Here is a 22,488-nt window from a genome sequence, read left to right as displayed (position 1 = left end):
GGATACAATCATCAAGCAATAGGTAACTGAGTCTAGAGCTTCATTGAGAGGGTGGGGTTAAAATGCAGATCTAGGAGTCACTACAGAGAGGACAGCTGAAGCAAGGAGAATGATTGTGATATTCAAGGAAAGGAATAAATGAAGTGGACTGAAGGCAGTAACATTTAAGCAGCAAAAGAAAAAGGGAAGATAGTAAAGCATTGGTTAGGAAAGCAGAAGGAAAACCAAGATAGCGCAGAAGAAAGTGTTCTAGAAAAAAATACATAAAAGTGTTGATAATGAACAGATCCAGAAAAGGCTTTTAAACATAGTGATAACAGAGTAACATTCTGAAAGGAAAGTACAGTATAGCATAGAGGAAAAATGGTGTCATAAGGAATTCAAGAAGACAGGAGTGATGAGGTAGTGGAAATGAGCACAGACAGCTCTTTCTAGGAATCTAGTGATTTCCAAAAGGAAAGAGTAGGTAATCTATAGAACAGGTGGAAGTAGTCAGTCTAGAGGAAGAAAGCAAAGGAGCAGGCACAAGAAGGTAACTGATGAAGCAAATTTTAAAAGCAGGCAAGAGGACACAGCACAAGGAAAAGGCTACTGCCATAAATAAGGAAAAAGATGTCTTTTCCTCAAAAAAAAACCCCAAAACCCTGTAATTATGAGTAGACACATTGCATCTGAAAAGCTATCAATGAGACCATTAAGAAACTGAAAATAAAAGCCATTTTATACTATTAAATAAATGATAAAATCGGGTGCTGAATAACTCTGCCTGTAATAATAATCACTAACAACTAAATAGTAGATGACTTATTTTCAATCATCTGTGTATCCAAGAAAGAACTAAGACATTTGAGAAGACTGTTAATTTATGCCAAGAACTCACAAAAAAAGTATATGTGGAAAAACTATCTTACACAGGACTGAAATAAATATATTTGGTATGTCTCAAGGACATATTCTTAAATTCTAGTGGAACTTAAGTATATTTTAAATCACTGGATTATTAGAACTTCTGGATTAGTAATAAAACAACAGAAATGCATTAGGGACTTAAGGAAAAGTTAGGAAGTGGAACACAAATAGGATGTGGCATTCTATGAAATTGTAATATTTTACAGAGTATTTACAGCATACCAAGGATGGCATTAACTGCTTCACAATACGCACAACCTAATTTAATCCTTTCAGCAATTCTTTGAGATGTAGGTAAGATTATTCCTATTTTACAGATCAACAAATAGGCTGAGAGGCTAAAATAACACCCAAGACCATTCAGCTACTATGTGGTAGAGTCAGGACCTGAATCCAAATTTATCTAACTCCAGAGACTTCAGTCCTCACTATTATGACGAAAAATTACTTTTGAAGAAGGAGCAACTGTTTGATATATGTGGAACCAAATTTCCTGATCATAAAAGTCACCTGGGGGGCTTATAAAAAAATAAAGCTCCTCAGGGGCCACTCTAGCATTACTGAAAAAAACCTGCAAAGCTTGGAAATCTCTCTTTTTAACAACTCATATTACTGTTACAATCAGGCAAGACTGGGAAATATTGGCATGTGATAAAACCAAAGGTAGGAGGAGGTTTTATCTCATAGATTAAAATGTCTGGGGATGAAAGTAATCGACAATGTTTCACACAGACTTTTAAGATATTTATGTAATTATACTAAGAACAATTCATTCATAAAATATTTAAATGAATGAGAGAACAAGAAAAAACTAGATTGTCTATTTTTATTTTCTTTGTAGATATAATACATTTCAAAAGAGGGTTTCAGAGATTATCGAAGAGAAAGCAATGAAAATTAAGAGAACCAACAGGGCAGCAGTTGGTAGCAGGGTTTTAAAGCAGAATTTCATATTAGCAAAAATCTTAGTACAGACTGTTAACTCAGTGAACCTGGATTATTAAGAATTTTTAAAACTGAAAATGGTAGCTGATATCTTTATGTAAAAACAACCAGCAGTCAACCACTTATCTTGACGGAAATTATTTAAACTATAGTTTGGGTTAATATGTTTATAGGAGCCACTTTGGTTTAATGAGATTATAATGAAAGTAAATATATTAGGCAATTAGACAGATCAAAATTCATACAAGTCATATAAAAAAAGACCACAAAATGAAAATACTAAACCAATAATAAGAACAGTGGTAAAAGCATAGGCTTTGGAACCACAAACATCAGGATTTTAATTCCGACTGTGTGACCATCAACAATCTGCCTTCAGACTGCTTCTCTAAAATATAAAAATAATACATAGTTCAGAATTTCCACTTCCAGCTATGATGGAGTAAGAGGGTCCAGATGCACCCTCCCACCTTAAACAACTAAAAAATTAGACAAATATATAAAATATATGAAATTCAATTAATGTAACACAGCAAATATCAAAAGGACAAAACCACATTATTCTTGCAATAGATGGAGAAAAAGGATTTGACAAAATCCAATACCCCTTCATGATAAAAACACTCAACAAACTAGAAGTAAAAAGGAATTTCCTCAATCTTTGAAGTGTATCTATGAAAACCCCATACCTAACATCATACTTGATGATGAAAGACTAAATGCCTCCCACTCCAAAGATCAGGAACAAGACAAGGATGTCCACTCCTACCACTTCTATTCAGTATTGTATCGCAGGTTGTATCCTGAGCAATAAGCAACAACAACAACAACAAAAATCAAAGCCATCCAGATTGGTAAAGAAGAAGTAAAACTATCTCTAGTTGCAGATGGTATGATCTTGAATATAGAAAATCTTAAGGAATCCACTAAAAAGCTATTACAACTAATGAGCAAGTTCAAGCAAGGTTTCAGGAGATAAGATAAATATATAAAAATCAATTGTATTTCTATACACTAGCAGTAAACAATCTGAAAATGGAATTAAGAAAACAATTCCATTTCCAGTCACCTCCAAAAGAGTACAATCAATACTTAGGAATTAATTTAAACAAGAAGGTGAAAGGCTTGTGTGCTGAAAATTAGAAAACACTCCATAAAGAAATTAAGGAAGATTTAAATAAATGGAAAGATATCCTGTGTTCATGGATTGGAAAATCTAATATTATTAAGATGGCAATACTCCCCAAAGCATGGTAAAAATTCAATGCAATCCTAACAAAATTTCAATGGACTTTTTTTATGGAAATGGAAAGCTTATCCTCATCCTAACTGCAAGTTGCCCCAAATAGCTAAGACAACATTGAAAAAGAACTAAGTTGGAGGACTATAGTTCCTGATTTCAAAGTTTACTGAAGTGCTACGGTAATCAAAACAGTGTGATACCAGCATAAGGATAGACGTATAGACCAGTGGAATAGAACTGAGAGAAGAGAAATAAACCTGTACACCTATGGCTAATTGATTTCCAGCAAGTGTGCGAAGACCATTCACTGGGGAAAGAATAGTGTCGTCAAGAAGCAGTGCTTGGACAAATGATATCCACCTGCAAAAGAATAAAGGCAGACCCCCTACCTCATTCTGTATATAAAAATTAATTCAAAATGTATCTATGACCTAAATATAAAAGCTAAAACCATAAAACTCTTAGAAGAAAACATGGAGGTAAATCTTCATGACTTTGAATTTCGCAATAATTTCTTAGCACAAAAAGTACAAAAAATAAAACAAAAGATAGATAAATTGGACTTCATCAACATTAAAAACTTTTGTGCAAAGAACATTACCAACAAAGTGAAAAGGTAACCTACACAGTGTGAGAAAATATCTGCAAATTATATATCTGATAAAGGACTAGTATTGAGAATATACAAAGAACTCTTACAGCTGAACAACAAAAAGACAAACAGCCCAATTTAAAAAAAATGAGCAATGGACTTTGAATAGACTTTTTTCTAAGGAAGATATACAAATAGCCAATAAGCACATAAATATATGCTCAATATTGTTAGTCATTAAGGAAATGTACAGATTCCTAGAAAGACACAAATTACACAAGAGAAATAGATAATATGAATAGCCCTATGTATATAAAAAAATGGAATTTTTATTTAAAAAACTCATCCACAAAGAAAACCCCAGGCCCAGACGGCTTCATTGGTAAATTCCACAAAAAATTTAAGGAGGAAATTGTACCAGTTCCACATAAACTACTTTAGAAAACTGAAGAGGATGGAAACCTTCCCAAGTCACTTTAGGAGGCCAGCATATTCTGTTACCAAAAGCAGACAAAAACATTATAAGAAAAAAAAAAAAAGATCAAAATCCCTCACAAACATTGATGCAAAAATTCTTAAAATTTTAGCAAACGAAGCACACCAAAATATAAAACTGATATTATATCATGACCATGTGAGGTTTATCCCAGAATTGCAATTACTTTGGTATCCGACAATCAAATACTGAAATTCACCATTTTAAGATCTTAAAAAAACACATAATATCATCTCAATAAATGCAGAAAAAGCAGGTAACCAAATTCAAAGTCCATGGTAAAAAAATTTTAGTAACTAGGAATAGAAAGGAAGTTCCTCAATCTGATAAAGAACATTTATGAAAGATCTACAGCTAATATCACACTTAATGGTGAAAGACTGAACGCTTTCTTCCTAAAATTAGGAGCACGGCAATGATATTGGTTCTCATCATTAATCAACATTGTGCTAGTACTGGTTAATGCAATAAAGAGAGATTTAAAAATGAAAAACATACAGGAAAAGAAGTAATAAAACTAGAACTAGTAGGTTTAGCAGGGTTGTAGCATATAAGGTAATACACTAAAATCAAATGTGTTTCTATAAGTTAGCAGCAAACAATTAGAAACAAATTTAAAACAAGATACTATTGACAAGAGCATTAAAAATATGAACTGCAGATAAATTTCATAAAATATATACAAACCAAAATAAATGGAGATATATGCCATCAGATATATGGTTCAGAATACTCAATATCAATAGGATGACAAGTCTCCCCCAGATTAATGTATATATTCAATGCAATTCTAATCAAAATACAGGCAGGCCTCTTTTGGGCAGGAGGAGTAGAAATTCATAAGCTGATCCTATAAATTACATGGAAATGCAAAGAACCTAAAAGAGCAAAAGTAGTTTTAGAAGAAAATAAAACTTAAGGATTTATACTTGATTTCATGACTTATTATAAAGGTACAGTAATGAAGATAAAGTTGTATTTATAAAGATAAATGTAACAGAATAGAAAATCAGAAATAGACCCACACATATATAGCCAATTGCTTTTCAACAAGGGTCTAAGGCAATTCATTATACAAAAGATAGTCTCTTTAACAACTGATACTGGAACATTATATAACCATATGAAAAAAATGAACCTCAACCCTACCTCACACCATATAAAAAACTTAACTCAAAATGGAACATAGACCTCACTGTAAAATTTAAAACTTCTAGAGAAAACTTAAGGGAAAATCTTAGTGACCTTAAGTTTACGTAACTTTTTTAAATAGGGTACAGAAAAACATAAAGTATAGGAAAAAAAAAGTCTATATGGGATCTTTCCAATTTTTAAAACTTCAAAAGACACTTTTAAGAAAATGAAAAGGCAATCCGTAGACTGAGAGAAAATATTTGCAAAACATAGACATTAATATCTAAAATATACAAAATCCTCTAAGAAATTCTGCTGTTTGCCACAACATGGGTGAAACTGGAGGGTATTATGCTAAGTGAAATAAGCCAGAGAAAGAAAGAAAAATACTGCATGGTATCACTTATATTTGGAATATAAAAGAAAAAGTGCAACTCATCGAAACAGATTTTTCTTTCTGTAGTTGATTTCTAGTTTCATACCATTGTGGTTGGAAAAAATGCTTGACATAATTTCTATCCTCTTAAATCTGTTGAGACTTGTTTTGTGGTCTAGTATGTGATCTATCCTGGAGAACATTCCATGTACACATGAAAAGAATGTTTATTTTGCTGTTTTTGAATATAATGTCCTATAGATATCTAGTAAGTCCAACTAGTCTATTGCATCATTTAAGACCATCATTGCCTTATTGATTTTCTGTCCAGATATGCAACCAACTGAAATGCCCATCAACAGATGAATGGATTAAAAAGATGTGATATATATATATATATATACACACACAATGGACTATTACTCAACCATAAAAAAGAACAAAATTCTGCCATTTGCAGCAACATGGATGGACCTAGAGAACGTTATGCTTAGTGAAGTTAAGTCAGACAGAGAAAGACAGAAACTGTATGATATCACTTATAATTGGAATCTAAAAAATAATACAAATGAATATATATGCAAAACAGAAAAAGACTCAGAGATATAGAAAACAAACAAACCAGTGGTAACCAAAGGGAAGAGGGGAGAAGGGAGGGGCAAATTAGGGGTACAGAATTAAGACATACAAACTACTATGTATAAAATAGATAAGCAATAAGGATATATTGCTATTACATGGAATTACAGCCATTATTATGTAATAATTTTAACGGAGTATAATCTGTAAAAATACTGAATCACTATGCTGTACATCTGAAACTAACACAATATTGTAAATCAACTATACTTCAATTCAAAAAACTCAAAGAAAGAGCAAACAGAAAAGTAGTTGCCACAGGCCGGGGGGAGGCAGATAGAAATAGGGAGAGATTGGTGAAAGGGGACAAACTTTTAAGTATAAGATGAATGAAATCTAAGCATCTAATGTATAAGATGGTAGCTATAGTTGATAACACTGTATTGTATTGATATAATTGAAATACGCTAACAGGGTAGAACTCAAATGTTCACACACACACAAAAGATAAATATGTGAGGTGATGGATATGTTAATTAACTGGATGAGGGAAATCCTTTCACAATGTATATGTATATCAAATCACCATGTAAATATCTATTTTATTTGTCAACTATATCTCAAAAAAGCTGAAAAAGAGAACTGTTTGACTAATAACAAAACAATCTAACTTTAAAAAATGAACAAAGATATTTGAACAAACACTGTACCAAATAAGAGCTACAGATAGGAAATACACACATGAAAAGATGTTCAAAAAGCAAATTAAAACCATATGACACTATACATAAAGACTAATATGGAATGGTTAGAATTACAGTATGTAACCATGTCAAGTGTTGGTGAGAATGTGGCTAACTAGAACTCTCATCCACTGCTGGTAAGAGTATATAAAGTGTTTCTTTAAAAGTTAAACCTATCATAAGACTCTGCCAATATCAGGTATTTACCAGAGAAAATGAAAGCACACATCTGCACAAAGATTTGTACACAAATTTACACAGCAGCTATATCTATAACAGCCAAAAACTGGAATGAAAACAAATGTCCATCAACAAGTGACTGGATTAACAAACTATGGTATTTCTACACAATGGTATACTTCTCAGCAATGAAAAGGAAATGATACACAACAGCATGGATAAAATTCAAAATAACTATGCTGAATGAAAGATGCCAGGGGAAAGAGTACATACTCTATGATTCCATTCATATAAAATTCTGGAAAATGCTAACATCCATAGTGACAAAAAGCAGATCAGCAATTGCGTGGTAACAGAGTTGGAGGAAGGAATGAATTACAAAGAGGTATAAGAAACTTTTGAGGGTGATGGAATTGTTTATTATTTTCATTGTACTGATGGTTTCAGGAATATATATGTCAAAACTCAACAAATTGATGCTTCACATATGTGTTATTTATTGTCTGTGAATTATACCTCAATAAACCTGTAAAAAGTAATACATATCTCACAGGATTACTGTAAGAATAAGATATTGCACATAATAAGTATCAAATGAGCATGTAAAAATGCTGTTATTCTGGCACAGGATAAACATTTGATAAACATTAGCTTCTCGTGTAACAACTGAAAAAGTACTCAAGTAACTAATTCAATGTTCAAAGCACCTAAGTTATACCTTAGCTTCTTCCTCTTGTGCTTTTTTAACAATTGCTTGTAATTGCACCTCTCGTTTAAATTCAGCATGAAGTAATTTCTCTTCCATCATCCTACGTCGTTGGTCTAGTAACTCTTCTTTCCACTTCCGGACATCTTTCTCCTATATGCAATGAATTATCACATCATTAATTTCAGCATACATAGTCACTTGACAAGAAGTGCAAACAGATAAACAGCTTAGGAATTATAAAGTCAAGAATGTGGAAAGACCTAAAGGATCATGACTAATGATTACGAACACAGCCTATGGAGCCAGACTGATGAGTTCATAATCTACCATGGTCACTTGCTAGACATATAAACTGGGCAACTTTTTTAGCCTATGTCTCAGTTTCCTTATTTATAAAGAGAATAGTAGTAGTACCTAACTCATAGGTTTTGAAGATTGAGTAAATATATGTAAACTCTTAGAACAGTACATTAGACATTGCTCAAGAGAAATATTTGCTGTTATTATTATACTGCACTATGAGCACACTTAAAATGAAAATAGTGTATATGTCTTATCCTTATAAACATTAATGGCTCTATAACCCAAATTCAAGACAGATAATTTTATCCTAGAAATTGAAAAAAAGGTGAGAAGTCTGAAAAATAAATATTTGCATACGAAACATTCTCTGAAGGAGCAGAGAGTTTTGACTATAGAAGATTAATTACGTTAGCTCCCTTTACTTCCTTAACACAATATCAAATAGAAGTAAAAGATTTGTCCTGTGCTCCAAGAAATCAGAACCTGCACCTGCAATAAGAATAAATTATAGAAAATCAATGTTGGCTCAACATGAATGGGAAGAAAACTAACATTTCAGTTGAATTTCATCTATATAATAATGTATTTAACCACCTAAAAAAGTATGATACAGAAACAGTACTGGATTAGGAGCTAGGAACAGGTCCTTAAAGCTCTAGCTCTGCAAATTATTGGTCATGTGATATTGGTAACTAGCTCTGCAAATTATTGGTCATGTGACATTGGAAACAGCCCTTAGCCTCTCCTAGATTCAGTTTTCACATCTATAAAATGGGGTTCAGGGGGACTTCCCTTGTGGCGCAGCGGCTAAGAATCCGCCTGCCAATGCAGGAGACATGGGTTCGATCCCTGGTCTGGGAAAATCCCACATTCCACGGAGCAACTAAGCCCGTGCACCACAACTACTGAGCCTGTGCTCTAGAGCCCGCGAGCCACAACTACTGAGCCCGCACGCCACAACTACTGAAGCCTGCGTGCCTGGAGCCTGTGCTCCACAACAAGAGAGGACATCGCAGTGAGAAGCCCGTGCACTGCAACGAAGACCCAAGGCAGCCAAAAATAAATAAATAAAATAAAATAAATTTTTTAAAAAATGGGGTTCAGGATCTGTTCAACTCTGTGTGCCTCACAGAGGTATTGTGGTGATCAGATGAGACCATATATGTATAGAATAGTGTTGAAACAATAACTCATTATATAAATGGAAGGTGGGATTTATCATTTAATAATTGAAGGGATACCTACATTGATGGGAAAATTAAACCAGAGAACCTCTAACGTCTTGTACAATTTCAAGAATTTACTATTTTGGGGCTTCCCTGGTGGCGCAGTGGTTGAGCCTGCGCGTCCGGAGCCTGTGCTCCGCAACAGGAGAGGCCACAACAGTGTGAGGCCTGAATACCGCAAAAAAAAAAAAAAGAAGAATTTACTATTTTGTTTGCATGAGTATCTGGAGATTATATTATATAGTGAGAAAATAAAGTATATAATTTTATTTGTATTAAAAATACAATAAGAAGGGAAATTATAATTGTGTTAGAACATTTTTCTAAAGCTTAAAATGAAATAATATATTAACTCTTATAGAGCCCCATGACATGGAGACTGTTTTTCATATTTGATCTATTCAATCTAAATGATTAAAATCTTGATTAAAATGATTAAATTCTTGAGATTCAGGTAAAGAGAAAAATTACAGATTTTCTTCCTTTCCCAGCCAACTTGTCCACTGTACTAAGGAGAATCTTATGCCACCTCATTTTTACATTCAAATTATTTGGTCCAATTGTTTTCCCCAATTTTAAAACAAACATAAGTAATGCAAATATTTTTAACCTAGGCATATTAGTCCTCCTTTCTAGGACCAGAAGGTAACAAAGGAGTTCACCTATACTATAACGGTTACCTATCTTCTGTCATGCTATGTTAGGTATATGTAGTTCACAGACTTCAAGATGGCTCCAAATGATCCCAGCCACCTGGTATTCAGACCCTTGTGTTTTTCCCTCCAACACTGTATCAGGTTCGTGACCAATACAATTCAGCAAAAGTGATGGTATATCACTTCCAAGATTAGGTTATAAAAGACAGTGCAGCTTCCATTTTGGCAGCTCACTTGTTCATTCTCTTTCTCGTCTTCTCTCAGATTACTCTGTGGGAAAGGTAGCAGCCATGTTATAAGAACATCAGGCTATGGAAAGACCCACATGGCAGGATACTGAGGTCCATAACCAACTGCTAAAGAGGAATCCAGGCCTGCCAATAACCATATGAGAGTTTGGAAGTGGATCCTTCAGCTCCAAATGACTGCTGCCCCAGACAACAGCCTGACTGCAACCTCAGGAGAGACTCTGAACAAAGAAATAACAACACAAGCCACTCCTGGTTTCCATGCCCAAGAAACTGTGAGCAGTTGTTTTAAGTGAAAATGTGTGTTGTTTTAAGCTGCTAAGTCTTGAGGCCCTTTGTTACACAGCACACATACCTAATACAGTACTCATGTCTGTCAGGTGTAACTAACAATAAGAATGACCATATGCTGAGCAACAGCCACCCGAGCACCACGCTACTGTTTTACTTGCCACTTTCATCATCACAACTGGTTAACAATGATAATTGTCATTTTATGGATAAAGAAATTAAAAGGCAGTATTGTTATGTAATTTGCCCAGGGCATCATATCCTATTATGTGGTTCAAACCAGGATTTCACCTGATTGGCCATCACCAGAGCCCATGTTCTTTCCACTACATCACACTAACCAGAAGTTACACTGCTCTAAATACTCCAAGAATCTCTTCCATAAATCTAATTAGTGCCCTACTTATTCAAATCTGATCATCTCAAGCTCAAAACTGTCCTACCAATTCATTGAACACTTTGCACAAGACTACCCCAAGGAAACCTCCACTGAAAATGGCAAAAGACAACGCGCAGCTTTAATAATCCATGTGAACTCAGCAAAACATCAATTTACCAGCTTTTTTAGGAATGACAAATTCTGTTTTCTTTCTTTAACAGGTAGCTTTCTGTAACTCAGTAGATAGAAATGCTTTTGTTTCCTAGTAAATTTATTTTTATTGTTCTTTTAGCTTCTCTCGAACCAGAAGAAGTCAAGTTGAAAATAAGCCCATTAATTTAAGGCAATCATACTTCCCTAAAAATTAAAAACTCACCCTTTCTAACAATTTCTGAAGCTTTAATGTTTTCTCTTCACGTAACTTTTCCCTTAGCTGCTGTGCTTTCATTTGTTTTTCTTCATGTTTCTTCTTAGATTCTGCAATTGTTCTATTAATACAAACAAATGGACAAGAGACACAAATGTTTACATGATAAAGTCAGTAATATCTTCTTTAGTCTTCAAAGTTCTTAAAATAAATATAAAAAATATACAAAACTAACTTTGGCCTAAAATTTCACAGAAACATTGTCACTTTTCAATGGATCTGGAAATGTCTTGAATAATGTACCTTAAAATAGTATGTAGTAACTCCATTTAATAGTCAAGAACATCTAGTTCCCTTCCTGTGAAACATTTCAAATTAATTTTCAAAGGCCAGACCTTTTACGAGATGGTGAGGAAAGTTTTTCATGCATGTGAATTCCATGTCCTGGAGGTCTAGCAGGTTCCTCCTCTACAATATCCCCCCAGGATGTATTTTGGCGCCAAGATTCACGAGCTGTTTTCAGAAAAAAGAAAACTGCTATTGCTTAACCACATAATTCTCTAAAACCAACATTTGAGAACAGACTTTTAAAAGGCATCCCACTCTTATTTATTTTACACAAAAACCCCAAGTAATAAGATAATCTATTTTATACCCCTCTACCTATACATACAACACACACACACACAAACATACAAACATGTAATACCTTCATAATCTGCAAGGACATCGTTCCAATCCATAGACATACCACAGAAAGATACACTTCCACTGCCCATGCTGGCCTAAAATGTAGTAAGAAAAATTGAGTAACAAATATTTGAACCAATTATAACCTTATAAAATGAACTATATATGAAATTTTTCTACCTATTGCTCATATATTTCATTTAGCAAACAGTCCAAAACCAGAAAAAAGTTACATACCTCTTACAGTCACAATAATTACCAAGTTAAAAATACCACAGCCTATACATTTTAAGAGGAAGACTAACCTACGTGCCATTAACAGCAGAGACAAGCCAAGTAATTTTAAAAGAAAACTACTGGGTTTAAACTATTACTACATAAATTCTGACATATTTAGAGCATACATCAGAAAAGCTAAAAAGTATTTGTTGGGCATTAAAATTTAATAGGATAACATAGCAAACATTCATGATACTTTTATTCTTTAAGAAATCCCTCTCATCAACATATATATCCTGAGCGCCTAGTGATAGCAAGGCAATGTATCATTTGCTTTTTATTAGCAGAAGGAAAGATATATCTTTGACTCTTCTTCAATCTGTACAATTATAATCTGAGAAATGTTACGTATTTACTTACTCTGAGATTCATTTTCTTGATGTGTAAAATGAGAAAACAACTTCCAACTTGTCAATTGCATTATATATAAAAACACTTAGTAATGGTAAAGTGCTTAAAAAAAAACTTGCTATTGTTTATCGTATAAGTCTCAATCACCCAGAGAATAAAAATTCTAAAAGCTCACAGAAAAATCACTGTCGTTGTCAGTTTCAATATTGATATCATTGTTTTCTTCAGCTTCAATTTCTCTAGTTAACTGTTCCTCTTCAGCAATAGCACTAGCAATGGCTTCTTCATTGGCCTTTTCTAGACGATCTGCTAGCTCTTCCTTTTTAGCAAGAACTTCTGCCATAGACTATAAAGTGAAAAACAAAATCAGTTGACTGGAAAGTTAAGTAAGTATTTCTTTATGTTCTAATCATAAATAGTATATATAAAAATAGCATTGATCTAGAATTATAAAACTTGGGGTCCAGTTATATGACTCGGAAATTTCTTAAAAGCAAAAGACTATTTTATATTCCATAAAATGATAAAATAATCCATGAGACCTTTTTACTAAACTGCTGTGTATGACAAACTGTGAAGTTGTATAAATAATAGTTATTGTTATTAATAATAAACTGTGAATTTCATTTGAGCACCAAAATTCAAAACATTTACAGGTCAAATATTTGAAAAACCAAAGAAAAACATTATACTTTAAAGGGAATATAAAAAAAAAATTATGCCGTACTGGTGATGACACTTTCTGAACATATATACCTTACTTAAAATTATGCATTAGAATTATGTAATACAAATATATGCATCAGAATTATTAATTAATAAATCCCTATAAAAAGCTAAATATGTATATTATAAACCCTAAAGCAAACAGTGAAATAACAAATATTTATGGCTACTAAGCCAACAAAGAAGATAAATTATAAAAGAAAATTAATCAAAAAGATGGGAGAAAAAGGAAAAAGGGGATGAAGAACAGATGAGTCAAAGAGAAAAACAATAAGATGATAGATTTAAAGGAACCATATTAATAATCACATTACACGGAAATAGAGACTCAAATTGGATAAAAGCAAGACCCCAAACCACATGCTGCCTATAGGAAACCTAATTTAAATATGAGAATATAAACAGATTACAAATAAAAGAGCTACCATACTAACACTAACCAAAAGAAAGTTGAAGTACTAATATCAGACACAGTAAATTTCAGAGCAAAAAATATGACAAGGGATAAAGAAGGTCATTTCATAATGATAAACTGTTAATTCACTAAGAAGACAAAACAATCCTAAAGGTTTATGAACATATAGATCTTCAAAATGAAAGAAGCAAAAACTGATAGAATTACAAAACAAAATAAACTTAATGGGAACGTAAAATGATGCAGCTACTTTGGAAAACAGTCTGATAGTTTCTCACAAAGGTTAAATGTAAAGTTACCATACGACCCAACAATCCCATTCCCAGATGTATACTCAGGAGAAACGAAACCATATGTTCACACAAAAACTTGTACACAAATATTTAAAGCAGCATTATTCATAAATTCCAAAAAGTGGAGAAAACCTAAATGTCCATCAACTGATGAATGGATAAAATATGGTATATTCTACTATTTTCAATCAGTGGAATATTATTTGGGCATAAAAAGGAATGAAATACTGATACAGGCTAAAACACGAATGACCTTGAAAACAATATGCCTAGTGAAAGAAACCATTTACAAAGACCACATATTGTATTCCACTTCTATGAAATGTCCAGAACAGGCAAATCTATAGAGACAAAAGACAGATTAGTGGTTGTATAGGGCTGGGTGGGTGGGGTGAAAGGGAGGACTGCTGCTGGGCACTGGGTTTCTTTTTGTAGTGATGGAAGTGTTCTAAAACTAATTATGGTGATGTCTGAACAACTCTGTGAATATACTAAAAAACACTGCACTGTACACTCTAAATGGATAAACTGTATGTTATGTAAATTATATCTCAATAAAGTTGGCTTAAAAAAAGTAGCCCCACAGATATATGCAGAGATTTCAATACCCCTCTCTCAACTGATAGAACAAGTACAGAAAATTGGCAAAGGAAACCTGAACAATATTATCAACAAAACTGACCTAGATATTTTCCCAAGAGAAATGAAAACATATGTTCAAAACAAAGACAAACGTTCATGGTGCCTTTATTCATAACAGAGAAACTGGCAACAACTCAAACATCTGTCAACAATTGAATGGATGAACATACTGAGTTACATGCATACAACAGAGTACTCCTAAAGACAATAAAAGAAGAAGGAACTATTAATATACACAACTACATGGATGAATCTCAAAATAATTATGCTGAGTGAAAGAAGCTAAACAAAGATTACATTATTCCATATACAGAAATTTCTTAAAATGCTAATTAATATGTAGTAACAGCAGAATAGTGATAACCCTGGGAAGGGGAAACAGGGAAGCGCAGAAAGGAGGGATTACAAAAGAGAAAGTGAAAACTTTTGGAGGCAATCGATACTTTCATTATCTTGATTATAGTGATGATTTCACAGGTATAAACACATGTCAAAATATATCAATGTGTATATCTTAAATATGTGAAGTTTACTGAAAATCAATAACACCTCAATAAAGGTATTAAAAATGCAAGTGCTTGAGCTTCAGCTTATTACTGAATTGGTCTGGAGTGGAGCCTAGACATGGGTATCCTTCTTAAAGCTTCCCCTCCCCACTTCATTTCCCCTGTCGATACTCTGCCCCCTCAAAACATACAAGATTGTCCCTGGGGAAGAGAATGGGGTGAGAGAGTTTAGATGACAGACCATTTCTTTGCATCATAAGCTTTTTCTCTGTAAACGCTAGAATATTATAGAAACTAACTTGTTAAGGTGCCACACAAATATCATACCTAACAATGATTTAAAAAAACTATTAAAGTTAAATATATTTAACTTTGCAGAAAGTAAATTCTCACATAAGCCTATTTCCTTCTCAATTTTATCTTCTCCAGAGAACATTTCTATTTCACCTCTTAAGACCTGAAGAGATTTTAACAGAGTAACAGAGCTTACGGATGAAATAATGATTAAATTATCCATATACAACTTCTACTATTTTCACACTGTGAAATTCAAACACATACCTGCATACATAATCATTTTTTAAATTTCTAAATTTTCATTAAAATTTGTAATTTCAGTAAATCTAAAAAAAATAAATCCATGGTAGCTAGGATTTACATCAGCATATTTTTACAATGGTGGCAAAAGTGGACCTTAAACATAAAGGGTCCTTTATGTTTAATAAATAAATTTTATTATTATAAATTCTTACAGTCATTTTTTGCTTAGGCTTCTGTTAAATAAGAGAACTACAGATTTTTTTAGTTGAACCATGTATGTGACAATACTATATTGAGGGGAAAAAAGAAAACAATTTTCTCAACACTGCAGCAATTCTCTATAACCCTCTATTTAGAACCTAAACAATGACATGCTTATCTAGAGCAACCCACAGAAGTATCTGTGCCAAGACAAATTAAAAACATAAAATTTTCTCCAAATATTAGTTTAGTTAAAATTCCTCTAAGACCTCTAAGGATATGATAATATTCATATGTAAAGCAGAACTTATTTTCCTTCAAGTATGTAAATGTCATTCTCAAAATAACCAAGGGTTTTTAATACTCTACCATAAGCTTATTTTACCTACGTGATCAAAATAAAAATGATGAGAGAAGAATTTTTAAATAATTATTTTATGCTTATTTAACTATAGGATCTTTTTCCTCTTTCGAAATTTGATTCTCATAGAATCCATTTGCAAAATACATAATTTAATATGATAGCTAGCTATGAAAACAAAAATATAAATACGACCAATTTCTACCGATACATTAAACCCACTATTTATATGACCGTAAATTAGTTAACCTTTAAAACATTCGCACTAAAAAACCTAAGTTAAAAAAAAGTTGCCCTTTATTCCTTTATAAAGGAATCTAAATATTTGTTGTTCTTATTACTGTAACTCTTATTTTTCCCTTAAACAATCCATATCAAATTTCAACTACCTAATCTTGTTCTCTCTCTAAAATGTATAATTTGGCCTAATATCATCTGCTGGTATCATCTTTCAACATGATGAGGCATTAAATTTAAAAAGAAATTATAGTATACAGTGGCCAATTAAAAACTAAATTTGGAGTGTAGGAGGAGGAACCGAGATGGCGGAGTAGAGGGACATGCTCTCACTCCCTCTTGCGAGATCACCAAAATAACAACTAGCTGCTGGACAATCATCCATAGGAAGACACTGGAACTCACCAAAAAAGATACCCCACATACAAAGACAAAGGAGAAGCCACAATGAGAAGGTAGGAGGGGCACAATCACAGTAAAATCAAATCCCATAACTGCCGGGTGGGTGACTCATAGACTGGAGAACACTTATACCACAGAAGTCCACACATTGGAGTGAAGGTTCTGAGCCCCATATCAGGCTTCCCAACCTGAGGGTCCAGCAACCGGAGCAGGAATTCCTAGAGAATCAAACTTTGAAGCCTAGTGGGAATTGACTGTAGGACTTCTACAGGACTGGGGAAAACAGAGACTCCACTATTGGAGAGCACACACGAAGTAGTGTGTGCATCGGGACCCAGGGGAAGGAGCAGTGACCCCAGGGGAGACTGAACCAGACCTATCTGCTTGTGTTGGAGGTTCTCCTGCAGAAGCGGGGGTGGGGGGGATGCTGTGGCTCACCGTGGGGACAAGGACACTGGCAGCAAAAGTTCTGGGAAGTACTCCTAGGCTAGAGACCTCCCAGAGTATGTCAATAGCCCCACCAAAGAGCCCAGGTAGGCTCAAGTGTTTGGTTGCCTCAGGCAAAACAACCACAGGGAGGGAACCAAGCCCCACCCATCAGCAGTCAAGTGGATTAAAGTTTTACTGAGTTCTGCACACCAGAGCAACAGTCAGCTCTACCCACCAACAGTCCCTCCCATCAGGAAACTTACACAAGCCTCTTAGATAGCCTCATCCACCAGAAGGCAGACAGCAGAAGTAAGAAGAACCACAAATCTGCAGCCTGGGAACAAAAACCACATTCACAGAAAGATAGACAAGATGAAAAGGCAGAGGGCTATGTACCAGATGAAGGAACAAGATAAAACCCCAGAAAAACAACTAAATGAAGTGGAGATAGGCAACCTTCCAGAAAAAGAATTCAGAATAACGATAGTACAGATGATCCAGGACCTCGGAAAAAGAATGGAGGCAAAGATCGAGAAGATGCAAGAAATGTTTAACAAAGACCTAGAAGAATTAAAGAACAAACAAACAGAGATGAACAATACAATAACTGAAATGAAAACTACACTAGAAGGAATCAATAGCAGAATAACTGAGGCAGAAGAACGGATAAGTGACCTGGAAGACAGAACGGTGGAATTCACTGCTGTGGAAAAGAATAAAGAAAAAAAGAATGAAAAGAAATGAAGACAGCCTAAGAGACCTCTGAGACAACATTAAACGCAACAACACTTGCATTATAGGGGTCCCAGAAGGAGAAGAGAGAGTGAAAGGACCAGAGAAAATATTTGAAAAGATTATAGTCAAAAACTTCCCTAATGTGGGAAAGGAAATAGCGACCCAAGTCCAGGAAGCGAAGTGAGTCCCATGCAGGGTAAACCCAAGGAGAAACATGCCGAGACACATAGTAATCAAATTGGCAAAAATTAAAGACAAAGAAAAATTATTGAAAGCAGCAAGGGAAAAATGAAAAATAACATACAAGGGAATTCCCATAAGGCTAACAGCTCATTTCTCAGCAGAAACTCTACAAGACAGAAGGGAGTGGCATGATATACTTAAAGTGATGAAAGGGAAGAACTTACAACCAAGATTACTCTACCAGGTAAGGATCTCATTCAGATTCAATGGAGAAATCAAAAGCTTTACAGACAAGCAAAAAGTATGAGAATTCAGCACCACCAAACCAACTCCACAACAAATGCTAAAGGAACTTTTCTAAGTGGGAAACACAACAGAAGAAAAGGATCTACAAAAACAAACACAAAACAATTAAGAAAATGGTCATAGGAACATACATATCAATAATTACCTTAAATGTGAATGGATTAAACGCTCCAACCAAAAGACACAGGCTTGCTGAATGGATACAAAAACAAGACCCATATATATGCAGTCTACAAGAGACCCACTTCAGACGTAGGGACACATACAGACTGAAAGTGAGGGGATGGACAAAGATATTCCGTGCAAATGGAAATCAAGAGAAAGCTGGAGTAGCTTTGCTCATATCAGATACAACAGACTTTAAAATAAAGAATGTTACAAGAGACAAGGAAGGACACTACATAATAATCAAGAGGTCAATCCAAGAAGATATAACAATTATAATTATATATTCACCCAACATAGGAGCACCTCAATACATAAGGCAACTGCTAACAGCTATAAAAGAGGAAATCGACAGTAACACAATAATAGTAGGGGACTTTAACACCTCACTTACACCAATGGACAGATCATCCAAAAGGAAATAAATACGGAAACAGAAGCTTTAAATGACACAATAGATGAGATAGATTTAATTGATATTTACAGGACATTCCATCCAAAAACAACACAATACACTTTCTTCTCAAGTGTGCACAGAACATTCTCTGGGATAGATCACATCTTGGGTGACAAATCAAGCCTCAGTAAATTTAAGAAAACTGAAATCATATCAAGCATCTTTTCTGACCACAACGCTATGAGACTAGAAATGAATTACAGGGAAAAAAACGTAAAAAACACAAACACATGGAGGCTAAACAATACGTTAATAAACAACCAAGAAATCACTGGAGAAATCAAAGAGGAAATCAAAAAATCCCTAGAGACAAATGACAACGAAAAGACGACGATCCAAAACTTATGGGATGCAGCAAAAGCAGTTCTAACAGGGAAGTTTATAGCTATACAAGCCTACCTCAAGAAACCAAAAAAATCTCAAGTAAACAATCTAAACTTACACCTAAAGGAACTAGAGAAAGAATAACAAACAAAACCCAAATTTAGCAGAAGGAAAGAAATCATAAATATCAGAGCAGAAATAAAGGAAACAGAAACAAAGAAAACAATAGCAAAGATCAATAAAACTAAAAGCTGGTTCTTTGAGAAGACAAAATTGATAAACCATTATCCAGACTCATGAAGAAAAAGAGGGAGAGGACTCAAATGAATAAAATTAGAATGAAAAAGAAGTTACAACAGACACCGTAGAAATACAAAGCATCCTAAGAGACTACTACAAGCAACTCTATGCCAATAAAATGGACAACCTGGAAGAAATGGACAAATTCCTAGAAAGGTATAACCTTCCAAGACTGAACCAAGAAGAAACAGAAAATATGAACAGGCCAATCACAAGTAATAAAGTTGAAACTGTGATTAAAAATCTTCCAACAGGGCTTCCCTGGTGGCGCAGTGCTTGAGAGTCCACCTGCCGATGCAGGGGACACGGGTTCGTGCCCCAGTCCCGGAATATTCCACATGCGGCGGAGCAGCAGGGCCCGTGAGCCATGGCCGCTAAGCCTGCGCGTCTGGAGCCTGTGCTCCGCAACTGGAGAGAACACAACAGTGAGAGGCCCGTGTACTGCAAAAAAAAAAAATCTTCCAACAAACAAAAGTCCGGAACCACATAGCTTCAGAGCTGAATTCTATCAAACATTTAGAGAAGAGCTAACACCCACCCTTCTCAAACTCTTCCAAAAAACTGCAGAGGGAAGAACACTCCCAAACTCATTTAATGAGGCCACCATCACCCTGATGCCAAAACCAGAAAAAGATACTACAAAAAAAGAAAATTACAGACCAATATCACTGATGAATATAGATGCAAAAATCCTCAACAAAATACTAGCAGACAGAATCCAACAACACATTGAAAGGATCATACACCATGACCAAGTGGGATTTATCCCTGGGATGCAAGGATTCTTCACTATATACAAATCAATCAATGTGATACACCATATTAACAAATCGAAGAATAAAAACCATATGATCATCTCAATAGATGAAGAAAAGGCTTTTGACAAAATTCAACACCATTTATGATAAAAACTCTCCAGAAAGTGGGCATAGAGGGAACCTACCTCAACATAATAAAGGCCATATACGACAAACCCACAGCAAACATCATTCTCAATGGTGAAAAACTGAAAGCATTTCCTCTAAGATCAGGAATGAGACAAGGATGTCCATTCTCACCACTATTATTCAACATACTTTTGGAAGTCCTAGCCACAGCAGTCAGAGAAGAAAAAGAAATAAAAGGAATACAAATTGGAAAAGAAGTTAAACTGTCACTGTTTGCAGATGACAGGATAATATACATAGAGAATCCTAAAACTGCCACCAGAAAACTACTAGAGCTAATCAATGAATTTGGTAAAGTTGCAGGGTACAAAATTAATGCACAGAAATCTCCTGCATTTCCTATACACTGATGATGAAAAATCTGAAAGAGAAATTACAGAAACACTCCCACTTACCATTGCAACAAAAAGAATAAAATACCTAGGAATAAACCTACCTAGGGAGACAAAAGACCTGTATGCAGAAAACTGTAAGACACTGAAGAAAGAAATTAAATATGATACCAACAGATGGAGAGATATACAATGTTCTTGGATTGGAAGAATCAACATTGTGAAAATGACTATACTACCCAAAGCAATCTACATATTCAATGCAATACCTATCAAGTTACCAATGGCATTTTTTACGGAACTAGAACAAATCATCTTAAAGTTTGTACAGCGACACAAAAGACCCCGAATAGCCAAAGCAGTCTTGAGGGAAAAAAACGGAGCTGGAGGAATCAGACTCTCTGACTTCAGACTATACTACAAAGCTACAGTAATCAAGACAATATGGTACTGGCACAAAAACAGAAGCACAGATCAATGGAACAAGATAGAAAGCCCAGAGACAAACCCACGCACCTATGGTCAACTAATCTATGACAAAGGAGGCAAAGATATACAATGGAGAAAAGACAGTCTCTTCAATAAGTGGTGCTGGGAAAACTGGACAGCTACAGGTAAAAGAATGAAATTAGAACATTCTCTAACACCATATACAGAAATAAACTCAAAATGGATTCGAGACCTAAATGTAAGACCAGACACTATAAAATCTTAGAGGAAAACATAGGAAGAACACTCTTTGACATAAACCACAGCAAGATCTTTTTTGATCCACTTCCTAGAGTAATGGAAATAAAAACAAAAATAAACAAATTGGACCTAATAAAACTTCAAAGCTTTTGCACAGCAAAGGAAACCATAAACAAGACAAAAAGACAACCCTCAGAATGGGAGAAAATATTTGCAAATGAATCAACGGACAAAGGATTAATCTCCAAAATATATAGACAGCTCATGCAGCTCAATATTAAAGAAACAAACAACCCAATCCAAAAATGTGCAGAATACCTAAATAGACATTTCTCCAAAGAAGACATACAGATGGCCAAGAGGCACATGAAAAGCTGCTCAACATCACTAATTATTAGAGAAATGCAAATCAAAACTACAATGAGGTATCACCTCACACCAGTTAGAATGGGCATCATCAGAAAATCTACAAACAACAAATGCCAGAGAGGGTGTGGAGAAAAGGGAACCCTCTTGCACTGTTGGTGGGAATGTAATTTGATACAGCCACTATGGAGAACTAAAAATAGAATCGAACTAAAAATAGAATTACTGGGCATAT

General features: G+C 34.5%; 1 protein-coding gene across 2 annotated transcripts in view; it reads right to left on the bottom strand.

The window, feature by feature from the left end:
• SCAPER (S-phase cyclin A associated protein in the ER) overlaps positions 1-22,488 on the bottom strand; it is a 493,568-nt gene that overhangs the window by 319,030 nt on the left and 152,050 nt on the right. For both annotated transcript variants that reach the window (XM_060170191.1, XM_060170192.1), the window contains exons 11-15: positions 12,872-13,042; positions 12,086-12,161; positions 11,772-11,889; positions 11,386-11,497; positions 7,916-8,056 (exon numbers count right to left, since the gene is read on the bottom strand). In XM_060170191.1, coding sequence (XP_060026174.1) covers positions 7,916-8,056; positions 11,386-11,497; positions 11,772-11,889; positions 12,086-12,161; positions 12,872-13,042 — 618 coding nt within the window. The remainder of the gene's footprint in view (positions 1-7,915; positions 8,057-11,385; positions 11,498-11,771; positions 11,890-12,085; positions 12,162-12,871; positions 13,043-22,488) is intronic.

The sequence above is a fragment of the Lagenorhynchus albirostris genome, chromosome 1, assembly GCF_949774975.1.
Source record: "Lagenorhynchus albirostris chromosome 1, mLagAlb1.1, whole genome shotgun sequence".
In the NCBI taxonomy this organism is placed as follows: Eukaryota; Metazoa; Chordata; class Mammalia; order Artiodactyla; family Delphinidae; genus Lagenorhynchus; species Lagenorhynchus albirostris.
The sequence above is the reverse complement of the archived record's forward strand: the minus strand, read 5'-3'. Positions and strand labels throughout refer to the sequence as shown.